The sequence below is a fragment of the Callorhinchus milii genome, unplaced genomic scaffold (genome assembly GCF_018977255.1).
Source record: "Callorhinchus milii isolate IMCB2004 unplaced genomic scaffold, IMCB_Cmil_1.0 Scaffold11, whole genome shotgun sequence".
NCBI lineage: Eukaryota > Metazoa > Chordata > Chondrichthyes > Chimaeriformes > Callorhinchidae > Callorhinchus > Callorhinchus milii.
In genome coordinates, this window is record NW_024704752.1 from 1,269,814 (window position 1) to 1,291,404 (window position 21,591).

The 21,591-nt window shown below is 45.7% G+C and overlaps 1 protein-coding gene across 1 annotated transcript in view; it reads left to right on the plus strand.

The window, feature by feature from the left end:
• The window catches only part of LOC103191204 (zonadhesin-like), a 57,575-nt gene that overhangs the window by 18,635 nt on the left and 17,349 nt on the right, over window positions 1-21,591 (plus strand). The window contains exons 12-38 of the mRNA XM_042339209.1: window positions 277-844; window positions 1,670-1,869; window positions 2,135-2,308; window positions 2,980-3,269; window positions 3,622-3,896; window positions 4,741-4,878; window positions 4,967-5,223; window positions 5,802-5,886; window positions 5,979-6,050; window positions 7,186-7,257; window positions 7,624-7,871; window positions 8,340-8,517; window positions 8,784-8,892; window positions 9,705-9,799; window positions 10,810-10,986; window positions 11,239-11,441; window positions 12,134-12,278; window positions 12,446-12,523; window positions 14,098-14,345; window positions 14,814-14,991; window positions 15,577-15,685; window positions 16,498-16,592; window positions 17,610-17,786; window positions 18,039-18,241; window positions 18,934-19,078; window positions 19,246-19,323; window positions 20,463-20,534. Coding sequence (XP_042195143.1) covers window positions 277-844; window positions 1,670-1,869; window positions 2,135-2,308; window positions 2,980-3,269; window positions 3,622-3,896; window positions 4,741-4,878; window positions 4,967-5,223; window positions 5,802-5,886; window positions 5,979-6,050; window positions 7,186-7,257; window positions 7,624-7,871; window positions 8,340-8,517; window positions 8,784-8,892; window positions 9,705-9,799; window positions 10,810-10,986; window positions 11,239-11,441; window positions 12,134-12,278; window positions 12,446-12,523; window positions 14,098-14,345; window positions 14,814-14,991; window positions 15,577-15,685; window positions 16,498-16,592; window positions 17,610-17,786; window positions 18,039-18,241; window positions 18,934-19,078; window positions 19,246-19,323; window positions 20,463-20,534 — 4,669 coding nt within the window. The remainder of the gene's footprint in view (window positions 1-276; window positions 845-1,669; window positions 1,870-2,134; window positions 2,309-2,979; window positions 3,270-3,621; window positions 3,897-4,740; window positions 4,879-4,966; window positions 5,224-5,801; window positions 5,887-5,978; window positions 6,051-7,185; window positions 7,258-7,623; window positions 7,872-8,339; window positions 8,518-8,783; window positions 8,893-9,704; window positions 9,800-10,809; window positions 10,987-11,238; window positions 11,442-12,133; window positions 12,279-12,445; window positions 12,524-14,097; window positions 14,346-14,813; window positions 14,992-15,576; window positions 15,686-16,497; window positions 16,593-17,609; window positions 17,787-18,038; window positions 18,242-18,933; window positions 19,079-19,245; window positions 19,324-20,462; window positions 20,535-21,591) is intronic.

The window sequence follows — 21,591 nt, forward strand, 5'->3', positions numbered from 1 at the left end:
CTCAGGGAGCTCAGCTTACACTGTGCTATTGCCACGAGTAGTAAGCAACAGCTTGTATTTTTGTAGCAAGAGGTATTTATGAGGGTAGCGTCTCGGAGCTGTGAAGGCTGCCTTACAGGTTAATGATGGGAATGGCTGATAAATTGTCTTACATTTTCCAAGCTTGAAATGAACCTACAGGAAGTCGGAAACAATTGTCCTCCCAGGATGCAAATCGATTAAAAACAGTTAAGTTGACAAATTCTAATTCACGTAATTTTTACCTCCTCTCTCCAGGTGGATGATATGTGGACATCCTTGCCTGTGACCCTAATTAATGGGACAGTGACTGCGAGCTGGAGAGGAAGACGCGTTGTTCTAGAGACAGATTTCGGGCTCACTGTTTCCTATGATACTGATCACTCGGTGGAAGTGAAAGTGCCCAGTGCATATTTCAACAGGACATGTGGCATGTGCGGTAACTATAATGGTCTAAGACAGGATGATTACATGAAACCTGATGGAGAACAAGCACAAAATACCAATGAGATGGGCAATAGCTGGAAGGTGCCAGATGATGACGATCCAAATTGCAAAGACCCAGTTGATCCTGAATCATGTCCACCCGATGAAGAAAATCTGTACCAAAGTGACAGCTTTTGTGGTCTGATGACGAATCAGCAGGGACCATTTGTCAAGTGTCATTCTGTAATCAATCCCCAAGGTCTCTTTGAAAGCTGTGTTGTTGAGCTTTGCTTATTGGAAGGAAGCCAAGCAGCTCTGTGCAATGCTCTGGAAGTCTATGCAGATGCCTGTCAGAGTGTAGGAGTGACCATTCCTCCATGGAGAAACTCAACTTTCTGCCGTATGTATATTTTTTAAAACTGGTTTCATTAGATCGTCGTTTCAAACATTTTTCTGCCCTCCTTTCCATACAGTAACTCCTTTCACTTTCTACTGGGGCACAGTTCGCAAGATGCCCTCCAATATCTTGCCCAAGTGCCTATTATAAATATCAACCTGTCCGCTCCCCTCAGCGGGCTTTGGCCCGCTCTTCATCCCCCGCCCGGCCCGCCTCACCATCAGCGGTCGGGCCTTCAGCCCCTCTGCCCTGCCCCTTTGGAACTCCATCCCACACTCCCTTCACCTCGGTCCCTCGCTTGCCTCCTTCAAGGCACGTCTCAACATCCTCGTCTTCGACCGCTTCTTCGGCCATCTTCCTACCCTCCACCCTGATCCCAAACCCCACCCACCACCACATATCCCCCCCTCGGATCCAAATCCCTGACTGTCCAGCGCCTTGGGATGTACTCCCGATGTGAAAGGCACTGTACAAATGTCATTTTGTATTTTATTAGTCATTTAATTTAGTAATTGGCTGTTGATGATATCACAATGAATTATACTGTATTAACCCTGTAGAAGTGACGACCTAACTCACTGTGGAAACTCTGTTTTTTGTAGTGAAAATGGGTAAGGTGAGTGCGACACAGGTCTTTGTTTTTACCTGGTTTCAGGATTCCTTCATTTTGGTTCTGCTGTCTCTTCATTTGTGTACCTACTTCCCTATCTGATTCACAGTGGGTTCATATTTTGATCCAGCTTCTTTCCTTTCGGGACTGTCATTTATGAATTTCGACCTCTACCACAATAGATTGAAAACAAATGGTATGTACCTTTTTTTTTGCAGCTATACAGTGCCCAACCAACAGCCACTATAACGTATGTGCCAATGCATGTGCCGCTACCTGCACTGACCGCCTCGCTTCCCATAATTGCAGCCAGCCCTGCATGGCGTCCTGTGAGTGCAATGAGGGGTTTGTTCTCAGTGGCAGTACTTGCGTGTCCGTTGACGACTGCGGCTGTTTCTACAATGACAAATATTATCAGGTGAGTACGAAAAATTTATATTAAGTACCTGTTATCCAATAACATTTCTTTACCTCAACTGGTTCTCCTGGTGTTCTGGTCAACAGATAAATTCCCCAGATAAAATCGACCATTTCGTTTGTGTGACGCTGCTATGCACAAAATGACTGATGTATTCACTTGAAATATACACCTGTGAAGTGTTTTTGATGATGTGACGAGGCCCTAAATCAAATGTCAGCATGGCCATTAATTAATTGAAAGACGACTGTTCTTTTTGCCACAGAAAGAAGAAACATTCTGGATGGATGATTGTCTGGAGAGGTGCAGGTGCATTGGAAACGACCAGGTGAAATGCAAACCTGCAACCTGTGAATCAGACGAAGTATGTAAGATTCAAGATGGAATTCTGGGCTGTTACTCAGGAGGCAGTGCAACCTGTCACATCTACGGCGATCCCACTATATGACATTCGACAGGAAATTGTACCACTTCCAGGGAGCTTGCAATTATACAGTGACCGAGACCTGTGGAAATACATCGGTCAAATTTTCCGTGACAACCAGAAACGAGCACAGAGGAAACCCAATGTGGACTGCGATTAATTCAGTTGCGCTTCAGCTTGATGACATTCACATTGCACTGCGGAAAAATAAAGCAGTTTATGTAAGTCAGTTTTCCAATTACAGTGTTTGTCAGAGTTGAAGTAATATTACAAGGTGACTTGTGTTTGCAATTTGTGCGGAGCCCTGTAGAATATCAGAGAGCAATTGCCTTGCAAGTGGCTTTGAATTCTGCCAGGGCAAAACCTTAGGCAAATTTCCTTATTCCACATGCCTCTGTTTACCTTGCAGTAAGTAGGAACCCGGTTGTTAGACGATTAGCATATCGCTTTTCGGGGGTAATAATAAATGATGATAATAATAATTTGGTTATTCAATCCACAATTGTTTGTGGACCACTGCTGTACACATTTAGCTGCCGCGTTTCGCTCATAAAATGCGGTGAATTCACTTTACAGTATGGTCTGTGAAGCTTTTTGAGACGTCTCAATGACATAAGGAGTTATATCAAATGTAAGGACTATTATTAACATAACTTGATTGACTGACAGCAACTGCCTTTGTCTAGGTTGATGGTATGAAAGTAGATCTTCCTGTAAGTTACAAAAAACCACAGATAAGCATCTCTGTGGCTGGATCATTTGTCGTGGTACATACCAACATTGGTCTTGAGTTGAAATTCAGTGGAGGCCATGAACTGATGGTGATTGTCAATGAGCGATACAAAGGAGAGTTGTGTGGCTTGTGTGGTACCTACACTGAGAACCAACTTGATGACTTTTTGAAGCCTGATGGAATTCTGGCCTCAGATTCCAATCAATTTGGAAACAGCTGGATAGTTCAGGATGTGGACTGGCCGTGAGTATTTCCCAAATGTATTGTACATGAAATGTAACTGCCAAATCTGTGACCAAGAATTCTGAGCAATGGCATTGTAACATTCACGGTAACAAACGATTGGTCCAAAACTGGCGCAAACGCAAATTTAGCAAAAATAGGGAGCCAATCCTGCTTTGTAAGCATGTTAACCTTTACGCCAGTAACGGCTGATCAATTCTCGTAAATATCTGCATAAATCAAAGAATCAAGATTCAAAATAAAAATACATTGATGAATTTTGAATCCAAGTCAATCCCTCTCATGCTTATTCATTTATATTGACATGAAATCATTACTATTTCCCGATGAAATAACGTGTTGCCTTCCACAGATGCAACCAAACAGCTCCAGTTCCACCGCCATGTGAACCATCGTTGCAAGAGGAGGCTGACCAATATTGCAAAATTTTTTTTGATGATCCTTTCAAAGATTGCAACTGGTACATTCCTCCTCAGCTGTACTTTGAGAGCTGTACCTATGATTATTGTAACACAGGAGGAGATTCGGAACAGCTATGCAATGCTCTGGCATCCTATGCTTCAGTTTGTGAGGCAGCTGGAGTTGATCTGGGAGATTGGAGGGAACAGACTGGATGTGTGGAAGAAAGTAAGTTTGACATCAGGAAGTACCCACATTTGTTTTCTCCGTTTTATATATGGGCATCAGGCAGCCTGGCGCGGCTCAGAAGGAGACATTAGGCAGGACCGATGGAAAATGGCGTAAATATTTGCCAAACAAAGCAGGGATATTTGACAAATTTGGGGTAAAATTGCTATCGAGGTGCATCTAATCTGCATTTTTTCACTTTATGGATTAAAACAACTAAACATGAAGAAATAAGACATCAATCCTTTCCCGTCCAAAAAGCTGGCGCTCCCCCTCGCTGCACGGGCCGCGCATGCACCAAACGTCAAGGAGACGCCCCGCCGACAGCCGCAGGCAGAGAGGCGCCAAGACCCCGGGTGTCGGCGGCCCGTGGGCCCCCACACAGCGCGGTCACTGGCTTTTGTGCGGGGGCGCGTTTTCGTGAGGGGGGGCCTTGGACACAAGAACATCATACAGCGCGGTCCCAAGATTTCATGGGGGGGTTCTCGAGGGAGTGGGGGTGTTTTCACGGATCTTGCAAACAAAATTCCAGGCACCATTTTCTATTGGCCCGGGACATGATCCGGGCAGATTCATCCGCTCCCTCACCCTTCCTCCCTTACTCTGTTTCATCTGGCCCACCAACACCCTCCATAACACGTAACTGTTGATTATGCTGCCCACAGACGGTTCTCAAATGGGGCATCCAGCCCTCTACAACCAAGAGGTTGGACAACCCTACCACGATCACAGTCACTACACGTGTGAATGAAATGGAAGCATGCAACCGATGTATTATTTCATCCAATTCTAGAAGAGCCTCAATGCAAGAAAGGTTCAAACGTGATGTTTATTACACCCACAGGCTGCCCATTGAATTGCAACTTTGACACTGACCTATGTTCCTGGAGTCAAAGCACCACAGACCGAATGGACTGGACACGGATCAGTGGTGAAACCCCATCAGGCAACACTGGACCTTCTTATGACCACACCACTGGAGGTAGGTCACGTGAGATTATCTCACAGCTGATGTGTGACTTCCCAGATGATGGTTTCTCACCAATGTGTGTACGTGTGTGTGTGTGCAGGTGGTCACTACATCTACATAGAGGGAAATGACGGTGTCCTGGGAGACACTGCTCAATTGGTCAGCGTTCCGTGTCCATCCAGAGGACCTCATTGCTTGCGATTCTGGTATCACATGTTTGGAGCTGCTCACGAAATGGAATTGCGGGTCTACCTGGCTGAAGGTGGATCAACAATACTAAAATGGTCCGAGACAGGAAATAAGGGCAACAAATGGAGATCGGGAGAGGTGGACTTGTACTTTTCAGGAAACTCAAAGGTAGAGAATGTGTAACACCCATGAAGCTATTACTCTATATTCTGTTAGATATGACAGAGAAGCTCAAGGAATTTCTTATTTTTATTCAAATTCCTGCAGAATTGGACATTTTATGTACAAGAAACTCCAACCACTTCAGCAAAATTCCTATTCTCAATCAGCAGTTTTTAATGGGATCTAAAAAATAGATGTTTGGTGCAATTATATTGAAAATTCGATGTGTGATGTTCTTGTGGCCAAGTTTCTGTCTGGCCCGGCCCCACCATTGGTGGTCAGGCCTTCAGCCTCTCTGTCCCCACCCTTTGGAATTCCACCACACAGTCCCTTCACCTCGCCACCTACCTTGACTCCTTCAAGGCATGTCTCAAGACCTTCCTCTTCGACACGCCTTCGGTCACCCTCCTACCCCTACCCTCCCTGCCCTCCACACTTCGTGATCCCAACCCTCTTCTCGGATCCAAGACCCTGCTGTCCAGTGTCTTGGGACATCCTCCTGATGTGAAAGGCACTCTGTAAATGTAATGTGTTGTTGTCGCTGGGTTGTGCTGGTTAATGATGTTCAATGTTTGAATGTGCAGATCATTGTAGAAGCAATGCGGGGCAGAGAATATCGCAGTGACGTTGCTGTGGACGACATCTCTTTCCGCTCGGGACTCTGTGCAGGTGAGAAATTCTGCTCCGTGTGAGTTTGGGAATGAAACTAACAGTGAAATAGTTGGAATCATTTCAGTAATATCCACAATCTGCTTTGACAGGAACATCAACACCAACAATGCCATCATCTACAAGCAGGACAACAACACCGTCTGTAACCCCCCCACTGCCAGGTACTGAAGACATCATTAGTTATTTGCTTTCTAGTCGATGTGTTCGTTTCTCTTATCCTTTCTTTGCCCGACTCAGCTTGACAGTGTCCTCACTCAGGTGCCCATTGTCACCCTGAGTAAGAGCAACAGACTGAATATAGACCAGGGGTAAAGCTTCCCGCTTGGTTTGGCACTGGGAAATGCCTTTGCAATGCAGCCATTGGTTTGGCTCCTCCCTTAACATAGTTTAATAGCAATTAACTCTCACAATGAAGATAGACCAATTGATTACCGACTACAAGCAGAACAACATCACCTTCTGTAACCCCTTCCCCAACTCCTCCCCCACCCACCCCCAATGCCAGGTACTGAATGCATCATTATTTATTAGCTTTCCAGTTGATGCGTTCTTTTCTATTTTCCATTCTTTGCACTTTCCACCCCAATATTGTCCTCAACTATGCATGAACCCTGCAGAATGATGAGTGAATGGACACCAGTCAGGAACTGGAGCTTTGTTATCTGAAAGTCAAATGTATGTTGTGTACTGCCTGCCGAAATGCAATAGGATGTCAGGTTGGACCATCTGGCTTGGTTTTAAACTGAATAGTGACTTTTCCAATGGGCCAATTGTTCCCATGTACATCGCAGGAAAATAGAACCGGGGAGGCCATTCAGGCATGAAACCTGTTCCACCCATTTATTAAACATCCCATTTCAATTCCATTTTGATAACTTCCTTCACCATTCTTTCATGGAATCATAGAATATTGCAGCACAGAAGGCAGCCATTTGACTCATCGTGCCTGTGCTGGCTCTTCAGAAGAGCTACCGAATCAGTCCCACTCCCCTGCTCTTTCCCCTTATCCTTGTAATTTTTCCTCTTTAAATACCTATACAATTCCCTTTTGAAAGTTGTTATTGTATCTGTTTCCACCACCCATTCAGGCAGTGCAGTTGAGATCGTAACCACTCTTTGTGTAAAAACATTTCTCCTCATCTCCCTTCTGATTCTTTTGCCAATTATCTTGAGGGTGAAACGATGGGCAAGTTTCCTTACTCCACAAGCCTCTGTTTGCCTAACAGTAAGTAGGAACCTGGTTGAAAGAGAAATAGTTGGAATCATTTCAGTAATATCCACAATCTGCTTTGACAGGAACACCAACACCAACGATGCCATCATCTACAAGCAGGACAACAACACCGCCTGTAACCCCCCCACTGCCAGGTACTGAAGACATCATTAGTTATTAGCTTTCTAGTCGATGTGTTCGTTTCTCTTATCCTTTCTTTGCCCGACTCAGCTTGACAGTGTCCTCACTCAGGTGCTCACTGCCTCCCTGCGTAAGAGCAACAGACTGAATATAGACCAGGGGTAAAGCTTCTCGCTTGGTTTGGCACTGGGAAATGCCTTTGCAATGCAGCCACTGGATGGCCTCCTCCCTCCAAATAGTTTAATAGCAGTTAACTCCTTATGATGAAGATAGACCTTCAAGCAAGAGACCTGGGTTCAATTCCTGGCAGGTCGAACAGTTTGGCAAGTTTCCTTACTCCACATGCCCCTGTTCACCTATTGGTTGTGTTTTGTGTACAGCTGCTGCAACATGTAGTGCCTCGGGGGATCCTCACTACAACACATTTGACACGAGTGTTCACCATTTCATGGGAACATGCACTTACACGCTGTCCAAGTCGTGCAATGCATCCTCATCACTGCCACACTTTGATGTATCAACAAGCAACGAAGCCCGAGGTTCCAACACAAAAGTCTCCTGGGTCAAGTCTGTTCACGTAGACGTCTATAACCACCAGATTACACTGATGAAAAACCATAGAGTGCTGGTACGTGAGAGCCCACTCCTGTCTTGTGTTTGATTATTTATAATCAATGTCGCAAGTGTCTCCTCTCTGCCTTGGTGTAGAAAATACTGTGGGACTGTGAATACAGTTTTCATTGCATGTTCTTCACGGAGCTGAATAGAGATCGTTAGGACAGGCAAGAGAGTGAAATCTTTTGTCTCAGTGTGGAAACATAGAGATCTGAGAGCTTAGAAAATCACTTTCCTTCATAAGAAATAGTTAGGGCATTTCAGGTTTACCAGGAAAGGGGACGTGGTATTAGGTCAGGACAGACACGGGCCTTCTGGAAGGATGAGATTAATGGGATGAAGGAAACCCAGAATAGTTTGAGTTGTGGCAAGACATCAGAAGAAAATGGCACAGTTCAGGCTCTGAATAACACATGTGAATGGAGGGGGTGTGGGAAGTTGAAAAACTTGCTTGATCAATCCTTGTTCTTAACTTGCACAGCTGAACGGGAGACGGGTAAACCTGCCAGTATCAGTCAAGGATCTCCTGACCATCCGGCGCAGTGGGTCGTACGTTTTGGTGGAGACCGACTTCAACCTGTTGGTGAGATTTGATGGCACCCACCATGTTGATGTGTCAGTACCACAGACATACGCTGGGCTGCTCTGTGGCTTGTGTGGTAAGTCCCTCGATTTATGGGGTCAGCAAGTCTCAGTTGGTATGGTTCTCGCCTCTGGGTCTCACACACACACAAACACGCACAGTCATGGGAGCACTATTTGCTCGCTCTTGGGCACGTCCCCAATTGCCAAGTCCCTGTTCCTGGCTCTCCAATCTCCTGAATTGGTGTAGGTGGAGCATTTAAATGGTTAACCTGATCAAAAATTCTGATTTTGCCATCAAAAACTTTAGGCGCTGAATCTCTGCTCTTTTTGTGCATTTCAGGGAACTACAATGGAGACTCTGCTGATGATATCATTATGCCCAATGGCAGCTTCGCGGCAAATTCTAATGAGCTAGGCGAGAGTTGGCAAGTGCCTGATAATAACACAGAGTAAGTGTTAGCAACATAACCGTGCCTCTCGATGGAAAAAAATAAAAGAAAGAGAATATAAGATAATATTAATTACAATGTTCAATTTCCATAAGAATGTTAGAAAGAGAAAAGATCACCGGTTCATCAATTTGGGTCCTTCTTCGGACCTCAACAAATCCCACCCTATCGAGCACCTCAGCACACAAGCTCAGGAGGCTGGGAGTGTCCTTTGGCAGCTCCCTGCTAAGATTGTGAACTATTGATATCAATAACCGTTTCTCCCATTGCACTATTGTCTGTGTGTATAATGAAACAATCTATTGGATTCCCAACTCTCTGCTTTTCCCCCACGCCCTCCAGTACTGTTCCTCTGCTTTTGGATGACAATAATTGATATGTGTTAATACATTTCAAATATGATAGAAAGTTACATTTGTATAACGCCAAGTCCGAAGGCATTGCACAGTCAGGGATTTGCACCCAAGCTGGGGATTGGGGAGGATGGAGGGCAGGGAGGGTAGCCAAAGGTGTGGTCGAAGATGAGGGCTCTGAGTCGGGCCTAGGAGGAGGCGAGGGAGGGAGTGAGGTGAAGGGAATGTGGGATGGAGTTCCAAAGGTTGGTCTCAGAAAGTCTGAATGCCTGACCACCGATGGTGGGGCGGGCCGCACAGGGAACGTGGAACAGGCTATAGCCTGCTGAGTGGAGGTTTTAAATTAGTTGAGATGGGGTAAACAGGGCGTAGTGGTAGGAAGGAGCAAGGCCGTTGAGGGCTTTCAGTGCTTCCCATTCTCCCCTGATCCCGTTTCATTTACCTTATTTGTCAATCCAGCTGCAATCATGGCGGAGGGGGGCTCGTATGTGACCCGGATGATAAGGAAAATGCAGAGAAAGATACAGCTTGTGGAATGATCACTGCCTCAACAGGTAAAACTCTTGTCTTTTCAACAAGTTCTCACTTCAAAAATATTAAAGCAACTTTGGTGATCCAACGGCGTTGACCAATGTACTCCAAAAGCAAACCAACTGGTGCCCGTCGCATAGCACCATCGCATGGCACCACTGTGGCACTGAGTGACTGCAGCACCAGGTCCCAGAACAGTTGCCATGTCTTACATTGTTAATAGGAAACAGATTCATCTGATGGGCATCTTCTCAACAGACGGTTAAGGAAACCATTCCAGTCCTGTCACATTTTGGAGCCCAGCTTGACTCGCAGAGTCCAGGACATGTCTACATCTCCGAGGCTCGGTGATCATCCAGAAACATTAGCAACAAATCCTTGAATTATTGCAGAATTATTATTGTTATCAGGCTCGGATCCTCATAGGTGCTGCACAAACCTATGTTTCCCACACTCGTACATTCTAATATCTCCATTTCCTGTAGTTAGTTTCGGGCTGGAATCTAATTGAAAGGCTGAGATTTTTTAGGTAGAATAAGGCGAAGCTATAAGTAATTGCACACTTCTCTATTGAAGGTCCTTAATTAGAAGAAATTTCTTCATGCAGAGAGCAGTGGGAATGTGGAACATCAAGGAGTCGTTGAGGCAAATAGCATAGATGTATGTAAGGGAAAGCTAGATAGTTACATGAGAGAGAAAGGAATAGAAGGTTCTGCTTGAAGGCTTAGATGAGGAAGGCCAAGAGGAGGCTTATGTGGAGCATAAACACTGGCATAGACCAGTTGGGCCGAATGGCCTGTTGCTGTGCTGTATATTCTGATGTAATTACAATCCTTCTAGGCAAGATATAGGAGTGATCTACAGGATTTACAGGATATTAATATAGAAAATCATGGGTCTGGGGAGACACAAACTGCAAACCAAAACCAACACATGTTTCTGTTGCCAATGGTGTGATTTGGAATGCAGTATTTATTGATCTGGAAGAACATAGCTGAAATCTTCATCCCTTTCATCCCCTCCATGTATTCAGGTATATTTAAAGAGTGCCATGCCAAAATTCCTCCCGAAAACTTCTTTGACAACTGCGTCTATGACATCTGTTTGGGTGGAGAACACGACACGACGCTATGCTTGGCCTTGCAGACGTACGCTGACCTGTGTGCACAAGCTGGAATCTGCGTAGAGTGGAGGAACAATACATTCTGTCGTAAGTCGTGTTCTGAAAATGATTACTTTGAATATTTGGCATCACATCTTGCAATGTACTCAGCAATGTAAGCAAGACACACACAAAGCCTTTGGTTTCTCTTTCTCAGCAGTTTGAAACAATTTATTTTATTGGGTGTTTGATATTTCACTGTAATATTGAGAGGTGATGAGGTGCCCATTGTAACTGATTGCAATTAACCGTGTTTAGTGAAGGAGACGTATTGACTGTTCACTTCCTTGTGTTCTTCAGCCATGACCTGCGGCACCAACACTCATTACGAGGGCTGTGGGACCAGTTGTCCTGCCACCTGTACAGACCAGTCAGCACCCAACCTCTGTCACCTCCCAGCTGCTGAAGGCTGCTTCTGTGACCCTGGATACGTCCTGAGTGCGGACACATGTGTCCCCGTCAGCCAATGTGGCTGTGTCGATGCAAATGACCAATACTATCCAGTAAGTGTGCAAATGATTGCTCAGCTTCACACTCTTTTTGGTGCCTGTCATGTTTCAGATTGGTTCTGCATTCAATGGTTATATTCCAGTGTTGTCCATCGCCCGCATTCTCACCCGCACTAAGCGCCTCCCCCCGATTACCTCAGTCCTTGCCAAACTCCATTGACGCCCTGTCACAGAGCGGATCCACTTCAAGATCCTCACTCTAGTGTTTAAATCCCTCGACGCCTTGGCATCCCCTATCTCTCCAACCTCCTCTGTCTCCTCACAGCACTACCCGCTGTCTCCGCTGTACTGGCTCCGGCCTCCTCCTTGTCCCTCGAATCTTCCGCTCCACCATCGGCAGCCGTGCCTTCAGCCATTACTGCCCCAAAGCTGTGGATCTCCGTTCCTCGATCCCTTTGCTTTGCCCCCTCTTTCCCCATTTCCGGTTGCGCCTGAAGACCTTCCTCTTCGACTGTGCTTATGGTCACCGGTTCCCCCTCGCCTTGGCTCGGTATCGGGCTCCTCCATTGGTAGGCTCTGTGGGATGCCACCCGACGTGGAGGGCGCTATATAAATTATAAAATGTTGATGTCCGTTTACACGTGAACTTAAACAGCAGGGGCTTCAGACAGTGCTTTGGTGAATTTGGTTAAAGGAGGAATGTCAGCCCAGGCACCTGTTAACAGCACCTGATGTTTGCTTTTCAGGTGGGCGAGAGCTGGTTTACACACTTGAACTGCACTGAACACTGCACGTGTTTGGCCAACACCGGAATTAACTGCACTGGCTGGATGTGTGGGGCACTGGAGACGTGCGGAATACAGGACGGAGAATTGGGCTGTCACCTCACAGGTCAGCATTCACTCCCCTTCCCCCTAATTATAACAAGATGAACAGTAATTCAGCTTTGAGTTACGTATCTTGAATTTCCATCCGGGATCCTGTGTTCCGTGTGAGTTTAGGAATGAAAGTGAAATATTTGGAGTCATTTCAGTAACATCCACAATCTGTTTTGATAGGAACACCAACATCAACACCAACGATGCCATCATCTACAAGCAGGACAACAACACCGCCTGTAACCCCCCCACTGCCAGGTACTGAAGACATTATTAGTTATTTGCTTTCTAGTCGATGTGTTCGTTTCTCTTATCCATTCTTTGCCCGACTCAGCTGGACAGTGTCCTCACTCAGGTGCCCATTGTCACCCTGAGTAAGAGCAACAGACTGAATATAGACCAGGGGTAAAGCTTCCCGCTTGGTTTGGCACTGGGAAATGCCTTTGCAATGCAGCCATTGGTTTGGCTCCTCCCTTAACATAGTTTAATAGCAATTAACTCTCACAATGAAGATAGACCAATTGATTACCGACTACAAGCAGAACAACATCACCTTCTGTAACCCCTTCCCCAACTCCTCCCCCACCCACCCCCAATGCCAGGTACTGAATGCATCATTATTTATTAGCTTTCCAGTTGATGCGTTCTTTTCTATTTTCCATTCTTTGCACTTTCCACCCCAATATTGTCCTCACCTATGCATGAACCCTGCAGAATGATGAGTGAATGGACACCAGTCAGGAACTGGAGCTTTGTTATCTGAAAGTCAAATGTATGGGGTGCACTGCCTGCCGAAATGCAATAGGATGTCAGGTTGGACCATCTGGCTTGGTTTTAAACTGAATAGTGACTTTTCCAATGGGCCAATTGTTCCCATGTACATCGCAGGAAAATAGAACCGGGGAGGCCATTCAGGCATGAAACCTGTTCCACCCATTTATTAAACATCCCATTTCAATTCCATTTTGATAACTTCCTTTACCATTCTTTCATGGAATCATAGAATATTGCAGCACAGAAGGCAGCCATTTGACTCATCGTGCCTGTGCTGGCTCTTCAGAAGAGCTACCGAATCAGTCCCACTCCCCTGCTCTTTCCCCTTATCCTTGCAAATATTTCCTCTTTAAATACCTATACAATTCCCTTTTGAAAGTTGTTATTGTATCTGTTTCCACCACCCATTCAGGCAGTGCAGTTGAGATCGTAACCACTCTTTGTGTAAAAACATTTCTCCTCATCTCCCTTCTGATTCTTTTGCCAATTATCTTGAGGGTGAAACGATGGGCAAGTTTCCTTACTCCACAAGCCTCTGTTTGCCTAACAGTAAGTAGGAACCTGGTTGAAAGAGAAATAGTTGGAATCATTTCAGTAATATCCACAATCTGCTTTGACAGGAACACCAACACCAACGATGCCATCATCTACAAGCAGGACAACAACACCGCCTGTAACCCCCCCACTGCCAGGTACTGAAGACATCATTAGTTATTAGCTTTCTAGTCGATGTGTTCGTTTCTCTTATCCATTCTTTGCCCGACTCAGCTTGACAGTGTCCTCACTCAGGTGCTCACTGCCTCCCTGCGTAAGAGCAACAGACTGAATATAGACCAGGGGTAAAGCTTCCCGCTTGGTTTGGCACTGGGCAATGCCTTTGCAATGCAGCCATTGGTTTGGCTCCTCCCTTAACATAGTTTAATAGCAATTAACTCCTTATGTTGAAGATAGACCTTCAAGCAAGAGACCTGGGTTCAATTCCTGGCAGGTCGAACAGTTTGTCAAGTTTCCTTACTCCACATGCCCCTCTTCACCTATTGGTTGTGTTTTGTGTACAGCTGCTGCAACATGTAGTGCCTCGGGGGATCCTCACTACAACACATTTGACACGAGTGTTCACCATTTCATGGGAACATGCACTTACACGCTGTCCAAGTCGTGCAATGCATCCTCATCACTGCCACACTTTGATGTATCAACAAGCAACGAAGCCCGAGGTTCCAACACAAAAGTCTCCTGGGTCAAGTCTGTTCACGTAGACGTCTATAACCACCAGATTACACTGATGAAAAACCATAGAGTGCTGGTACGTGAGAGCCCACTCCTGTCTTGTGTTTGATTATTTATAATCAATGTCGCAAGTGTCTCCTCTCTGCCTTGGTGTAGAAAATACTGTGGGACTGTGAATACAGTTTTCATTGCATGTTCTTCACGGAGCTGAATAGAGATCGTTAGGACAGGCAAGAGAGTGAAATCTTTTGTCTCAGTGTGGAAACATAGAGATCTGAGAGCTTAGAAAATCACTTTCCTTCATAAGAAATAGTTAGGGCATTTCAGGTTTACCAGGAAAGGGGACGTGGTATTAGGTCAGGACAGACACGGGCCTTCTGGAAGGATGAGATTAATGGGATGAAGGAAACCCAGAATAGTTTGAGTTGTGGCAAGACATCAGAAGAAAATGGCACAGTTCAGGCTCTGAATAACACATGTGAATGGAGGGGGTGTGGGAAGTTGAAAAACTTGCTTGATCAATCCTTGTTCTTAACTTGCACAGCTGAACGGGAGACGGGTAAACCTGCCAGTATCAGTCAAGGATCTCCTGACCATCCGGCGCAGTGGGTCGTACGTTTTGGTGGAGACCGACTTCAACCTGTTGGTGAGATTTGATGGCACCCACCATGTTGATGTGTCAGTACCACAGACATACGCTGGGCTGCTCTGTGGCTTGTGTGGTAAGTCCCTCGATTTATGGGGTCAGCAAGTCTCAGTTGGTATGGTTCTCGCCTCTGGGTCTCACACACACACAAACACGCACAGTCATGGGAGCACTATTTGCTCGCTCTTGGGCACGTCCCCAATTGCCAAGTCCCTGTTCCTGGCTCTCCAATCTCCTGAATTGGTGTAGGTGGAGGGTTCGATACCTTTGATGATTTACTTATACATCACGACATAGATATTCCCCTTTGGGCTGCCAAGGACTGCCTAAATCTCCAAAGTTACCAGAAGTACCTTAATTCACACTCTGACTGGCTACTGGCCTGCAGAGGCTTGCCAGGTTAATCCAAGGATGTTTGCCATTGCACCCCAAAGGTACCCATTGCACGATCTGCTCGCTCTAATAGATAGGATTCCCATTGTTAAACATGGAACATAAAATCTCACCAGAGATGGTCAAGACCCCTAATGTTGGGCAGCCCCTTGAGTGCAGTCTCTCATGAGTAAGGAACGAGCATTTGAATGGTTAACCTGATCAAAAATTCTGATTTTGCCATCAAAAACTTTAGGCGCTGAATCTCTGCTCTTTTTGTGCATTTCAGGGAACTACAATGGAGACTCTGCTGATGATATCATTATGCCCAATGGCAGCTTCGCGGCAAATTCTAATGAGCTAGGCGAGAGTTGGCAAGTGCCTGATAATAACACAGAGTAAGTGTTAGCAACATAACCGTGCCTCTCGATGGAAAAAAATAAAAGAAAGAGAATATAAGATAATATTAATTACAATGTTCAATTTCCATAAGAATGTTAGAAAGAGAAAAGATCACCGGTTCATCAATTTGGGTCCTTCTTCGGACCTCAACAAATCCCACCCTATCGAGCACCTCAGCACACAAGCTCAGGAGGCTGGGAGTGTCCTTTGGCAGCTCCCTGCTAAGATTGTGAACTATTGATATCAATAACCGTTTCTCCCATTGCACTATTGTCTGTGTGTATAATGAAACAATCTATTGGATTCCCAACTCTCTGCTTTTCCCCCACGCCCTCCAGTACTGTTCCTCTGCTTTTGGATGACAATAATTGATATGTGTTAATACAATTCAAATATAATAGAAAGTTACATTTGTATAACGCCAAGTCCGAAGGCATTGCACAGTCAGGGATTTGCACCCAAGCTGGGGATTGGGGAGGATGGAGGGCAGGGAGGGTAGCCGAAGGTGTGGTCGAAGACGAGGGCTCTGAGTCGGGCCTAGGTGGAGGCGAGGGAGGGAGCGAAGTGAAGGGAATGTGGGATGGAGTTCCAAAGGTTGGTCTCAGAAAGTCTGAATGCCTGACCACCGATGGTGGGGCGGGCCGCGCAGGGAACGTGGAACAGGCCATAGTCTGCTGAGTGGAGGTTTTAAATCAGTTGAGATGGGGTAAACAGGGCGTAGTGGTAGGAAGGAGCAAGGCCGTTGAGGGCCTTCAGTGCTTCCCATTCTCCCCTGATCCCGTTTCATTTACCTTATTTGTCAATCCAGCTGCAATCATGGCGGAGGGGGGCTCGTATGTGACCCGGATGATAAGGAAAATGCAGAGAAAGATACAGCTTGTGGAATGATCACTGCCTCAACAGGTAAAACTCTTGTCTTTTCAATAAGTTCTCACTTCAAAAATATTAAAGCAACTTTGGTGATCCAACGGCGTTGACCAATGTACTCCAAAAGCAAACCAACTGGTGCCCGTCGCATAGCACCATCGCATGGCACCACTGTGGCACTGAGTGACTGCAGCACCAGGTCCCAGAACAGTTGCCATGTCTTACATTGTTAATAGGAAACAGATTCATCTGATGGGCATCTTCTCAACAGACGGTTAAGGAAACCATTCCAGTCCTGTCACATTTTGGAGCCCAGCTTGACTCGCAGAGTCCAGGACATGTCTACATCTCCGAGGCTCGGTGATCATCCAGAAACATTAGCAACAAATCCTTGAATTATTGCAGAATTATTATTGTTATCAGGCTCGGATCCTCATAGGTGCTGCACAAAGGCACTGCCTATGTTTCCCACACTCGTACATTCTAATGTCTCCATTTCCTGTAGTTAGTTTCGGGCTGGAATCTAATTGAAAGGCTGAGATTTTTTAGGTAGAATAAGGCGAAGCTATAAGTAATTGCACACTTCTCTATTGAAGGTCCTTAATTAGAAGAAATTTCTTCATGCAGAGAGCAGTGGGAATGTGGAACATCAAGGAGTCGTTGAGGCAAATAGCATAGATGTATGTAAGGGAAAGCTAGATAGTTACATGAGAGAGAAAGGAATAGAAGGTTCTGCTTGAAGGCTTAGATGAGGAAGGCCAAGAGGAGGCTTATGTGGAGCTTAAACACTGGCATAGACCAGTTGGGCCGAATGGCCTGTTGCTGTGCTGTATATTCTGATGTAATTACAATCCTTCTAGGCAAGATATAGGAGTGATCTACAGGATTTACAGGATATTAATATAGAAAATCATGGGTCTGGGGAGACACAAACTGCAAACCAAAACCAACACATGTTTCTGTTGCCAATGGTGTGATTTGGAATGCAGTATTTATTGATCTGGAAGAACATAGCTGAAATCTTCATCCCTTTCATCCCCTCCATGTATTCAGGTATATTTAAAGAGTGCCATGGCAAAATTCCTCCCGAAAACTTCTTTGACAACTGCGTCTATGACATCTGTTTGGGTGGAGAACACGACACGACGCTATGCTTGGCCTTGCAGACGTACGCTGACCTGTGTGCACAAGCTGGAATCTGCGTAGAGTGGAGGAACAATACATTCTGTCGTAAGTCGTGTTCTGAAAATGATTACTTTGAATATTTGGCATCACATCTTGCAATGTACTCAGCAATGTAAGCAAGACACACACAAAGCCTTTGGTTTCTCTTTCTCAGCAGTTTGAAACAATTTATTTTATTGGGTGTTTGATATTTCACTGTAATATTGAGAGGTGATGAGGTGCCCATTGTAACTGATTGCAATTAACCGTGTTTAGTGAAGGAGACGTGTTGACTGTTCACTTCCTTGTGTTCTTCAGCCATGACCTGCGGCAGCAACACTCATTACGAGGGCTGTGGGACCAGTTGTCCTGCCACCTGTACAGACCAGTCAGCACCCAACCTCTGTCACCTCCCAGCTGCTGAAGGCTGCTTCTGTGACCCTGGATACGTCCTGAGTGCGGACACATGTGTCCCCGTCAGCCAATGTGGCTGTGTCGATGCAAATGACCAATACTATCCAGTAAGTGTGCAAATGATTGCTCAGCCTCACACTCTTTTTGGTGCCTGTCATGTTTCAGATTGGTTCTGCATTCAATGGTTATATTCCAGTGTTGTCCATCGCCCGCATTCTCACCCGCACTAAGCGCCTCCCCCCGATTACCTCAGTCCTTGCCAAACTCCATTGACGGCCTGTCACAGAGCGGATCCACTTCAAGATCCTCACTCTAGTGTTTAAATCCCTCGACGCCTTGGCATCCCCTATCTCTCCAACCTCCTCTCTCTCCTCACAGCACTACCCGCTGCCTCCGCTGTACTGGCTCCGGCCTCCTCCTTGTCCCTCGAATCTTCCGCTCCACCATCGGCAGCCGTGCCTTCAGCCATTACTGTCCCAAAGCTGTGGATCTCCGTTCCTCGATCCCTTTGCTTTGCCCCCTCTTTCCCCATTTCCGGTTGCGCCTGAAGACCTTCCTCTTCGACTGTGCTTATGGTCACCGGTTCCCCCTCGCCCTGGCTCGGTATCGGGCTCCCCCATTGGTAGGCTCTGTGGGATGCCACCCGACGTGGAGGGCGCTATATAAATTAGAAGTTGTTGATGTCCGTTTACACGTGAACTTAAACAGCAGGGGCTTCAGACAGTGCTTTGGTGAATTTGGTTAAAGGAGGAATGTCAGCCCAGGCACCTGTTAACAGCACCTGATGTTTGCTTTTCAGGTGGGCGAGAGCTGGTTTACACACTTGAACTGCACTGAACACTGCACGTGTTTGGCCAACACCGGAATTAACTGCACTGGCTGGATGTGTGGGGCACTGGAGACGTGCGGAATACAGGACGGAGAATTGGGCTGTCACCTCACAGGTCAGCATTCACTCCCCTTCCCCCTAATTATAACAAGATGAACAGTAATTCAGCTTTGAGTTACGTATCTTGAATTTCCATCCGGGATCCTGTGTTCCGTGTGAGTTTAGGAACGAAAGTGAAATATTTGGAGTCATTTCAGTAACATCCACAATCTGTTTTGATAGGAACACCAACATCAACACCAACGAAGCCATCATCTACAAGCAGGACAACAACACCGCCTGTAACCCCCCCACTGCCAGGTACTGAAGACATCATTAGTTATTAGCTTTCTAGTCGATGTGTTGGTTTCTCTTATCCTTTCTTTGCCCGACTCAGCTGGACAGTGTCCTCACTCAGGTGCCCATTGTCACCCTGAGTAAGAGCAACAGACTGAATATAGACCAGGGGTAAAGCTTCCCGCTTGGTTTGGCACTGGGAAATGCCTTTGCAATGCAGCCATTGGTTTGGCTCCTCCCTTAACATAGTTTAATAGCAATTAACTCTCACAGTGAAGATAGACCAATTGATTACCGACTACAAGCAGAACAACATCACCTTCTGTAACCCCTTCCCCAGCTCCTCCCCCACCCACCGCCAATGCCAGGTACTGAATGCATCATTATTTATTAGCTTTCCAGTTGATGCGTTCTTTTCTATTTTCCATTCTTTGCACTTTCCACCCCAATATTGTCCTCACCTATGCATGAACCCTGCAGAATGATGAGTGAATGGACACCAGTCAGGAACTGGAGCTTTGTTATCTGAAAGTCAAATGTATGGGGTGTACTGCCTGCCGAAATGCAATAGGATGTCAGGTTGGACCATCTGGCTTGGTTTTAAACTGAATAGTGACTTTTCCAATGGGCCAATTGTTCCCATGTACATCGCAGGAAAATAGAACCGGGGAGGCCATTCAGGCATGAAACCTGTTCCACCCATTTATTAAACATCCCATTTCAATTCCATTTTGATAACTTCCTTCACCAATCTTTCATGGAATCATAGAATATTGCAGCACAGAAGGCAGCCATTTGACTCATCGTGCCTGTGCTGGCTCTTCAGAAGAGCTACCGACCGAATCAGTCCCACTCCCCTGCTCTTTCCCCTTATCCTTGTAATTTTTCCTCTTTAAATACCTATACAATTCCCTTTTGAAAGTTGTTATTGTATCTGTTTCCACCACCCATTCAGGCAGTGCAGTTGAGATCGTAACCACTCTTTGTGTAAAAACATTTCTCCTCATCTCCCTTCTGATTCTTTTGCCAATTATCTTGAGGGTGAAACGATGGGCAAGTTTCCTTACTCCACAAGCCTCTGTTTGCCTAACAGTAAGTAGGAACCTGGTTGAAAGTGAAATATTTGGAGTAATTTCAGTAATATCCACAATCTGTTTTGACAGGAACACCAACACCAACGATGCCATCATCTACAAGCAGGACAACAACACCGCCTGTAACCCCCCCACTGCCAGGTATTGAAGACATCATTAGTTATTAGCTTTCTAGTCGATGTGTTCGTTTCTCTTATCCTTTCTTTGCCCGACTCAGCTTGACAGTGTCCTCACTCAGGTGCCCATTGTCACCCTGAGTAAGAGCAACAGACTGAATATAGACCAGGGGTAAAGCTTCCCGCTTGGTTTGGCACTGGGAAATGCCTTTGCAATGCAGCCATTGGTTTGGCTCCTCCCTTAACATAGTTTAATAGCAATTAACTCTCACAGTCAAGATAGACCAATTGATTACCGACTACAAGCAGAACAACATCACCTTCTGTAACCCCTTCCCCAACTCCTCCCCCACCCGACCCCAATGCCAGGTACTGAATGCATCATTATTTTTTAGCTTTCCAGTTGATGCGTTCTTTTCTATTTTCCATTCTTTGCACTTTCCACCCCAATATTGTCCTCACCTATGCATGAACCCTGCAGAATGATGAGTGAATGGACACCAGTCAGGAACTGGAGCTTTGTTATCTGAAAGTCAAATGTATGGGGTGCACTGCCTGCCGAAATGCAATAGGATGTCAGGTTGGACCATCTGGCTTGGTTTTAAACTGAATAGTGACTTTTCCAATGGGCCAATTGTTCCCATGTACATCGCAGGAAAATAGAACCGGGGAGGCCATTCAGGCATGAAACCTGTTCCACCCATTTATTAAACATCCCATTTCAATTCCATTTTGATAACTTCCTTCACCAATCTTTCATGGAATCATAGAATATTGCAGCACAGAAGGCAGCCATTTGACTCATCGTGCCTGTGCTGGCTCTTCAGAAGAGCTACCGACCGAATCAGTCCCACTCCCCTGCTCTTTCCACTTATCCTTGTAATTTTTCCTCTTTAAATACCTTTTCAATTCCCTTTTGAAAGTTGTTATTGTATCTGTTTCCACCACCCATTCAGGCAGTGCAGTTGAGATCGTAACCACTCTTTGTGTAAAAACATTTCTCCTCATCTCCCTTCTGATTCTTTTGCCAATTATCTTGAGGGTGAAACGATGGGCAAGTTTCCTTACTCCACAAGCCTCCG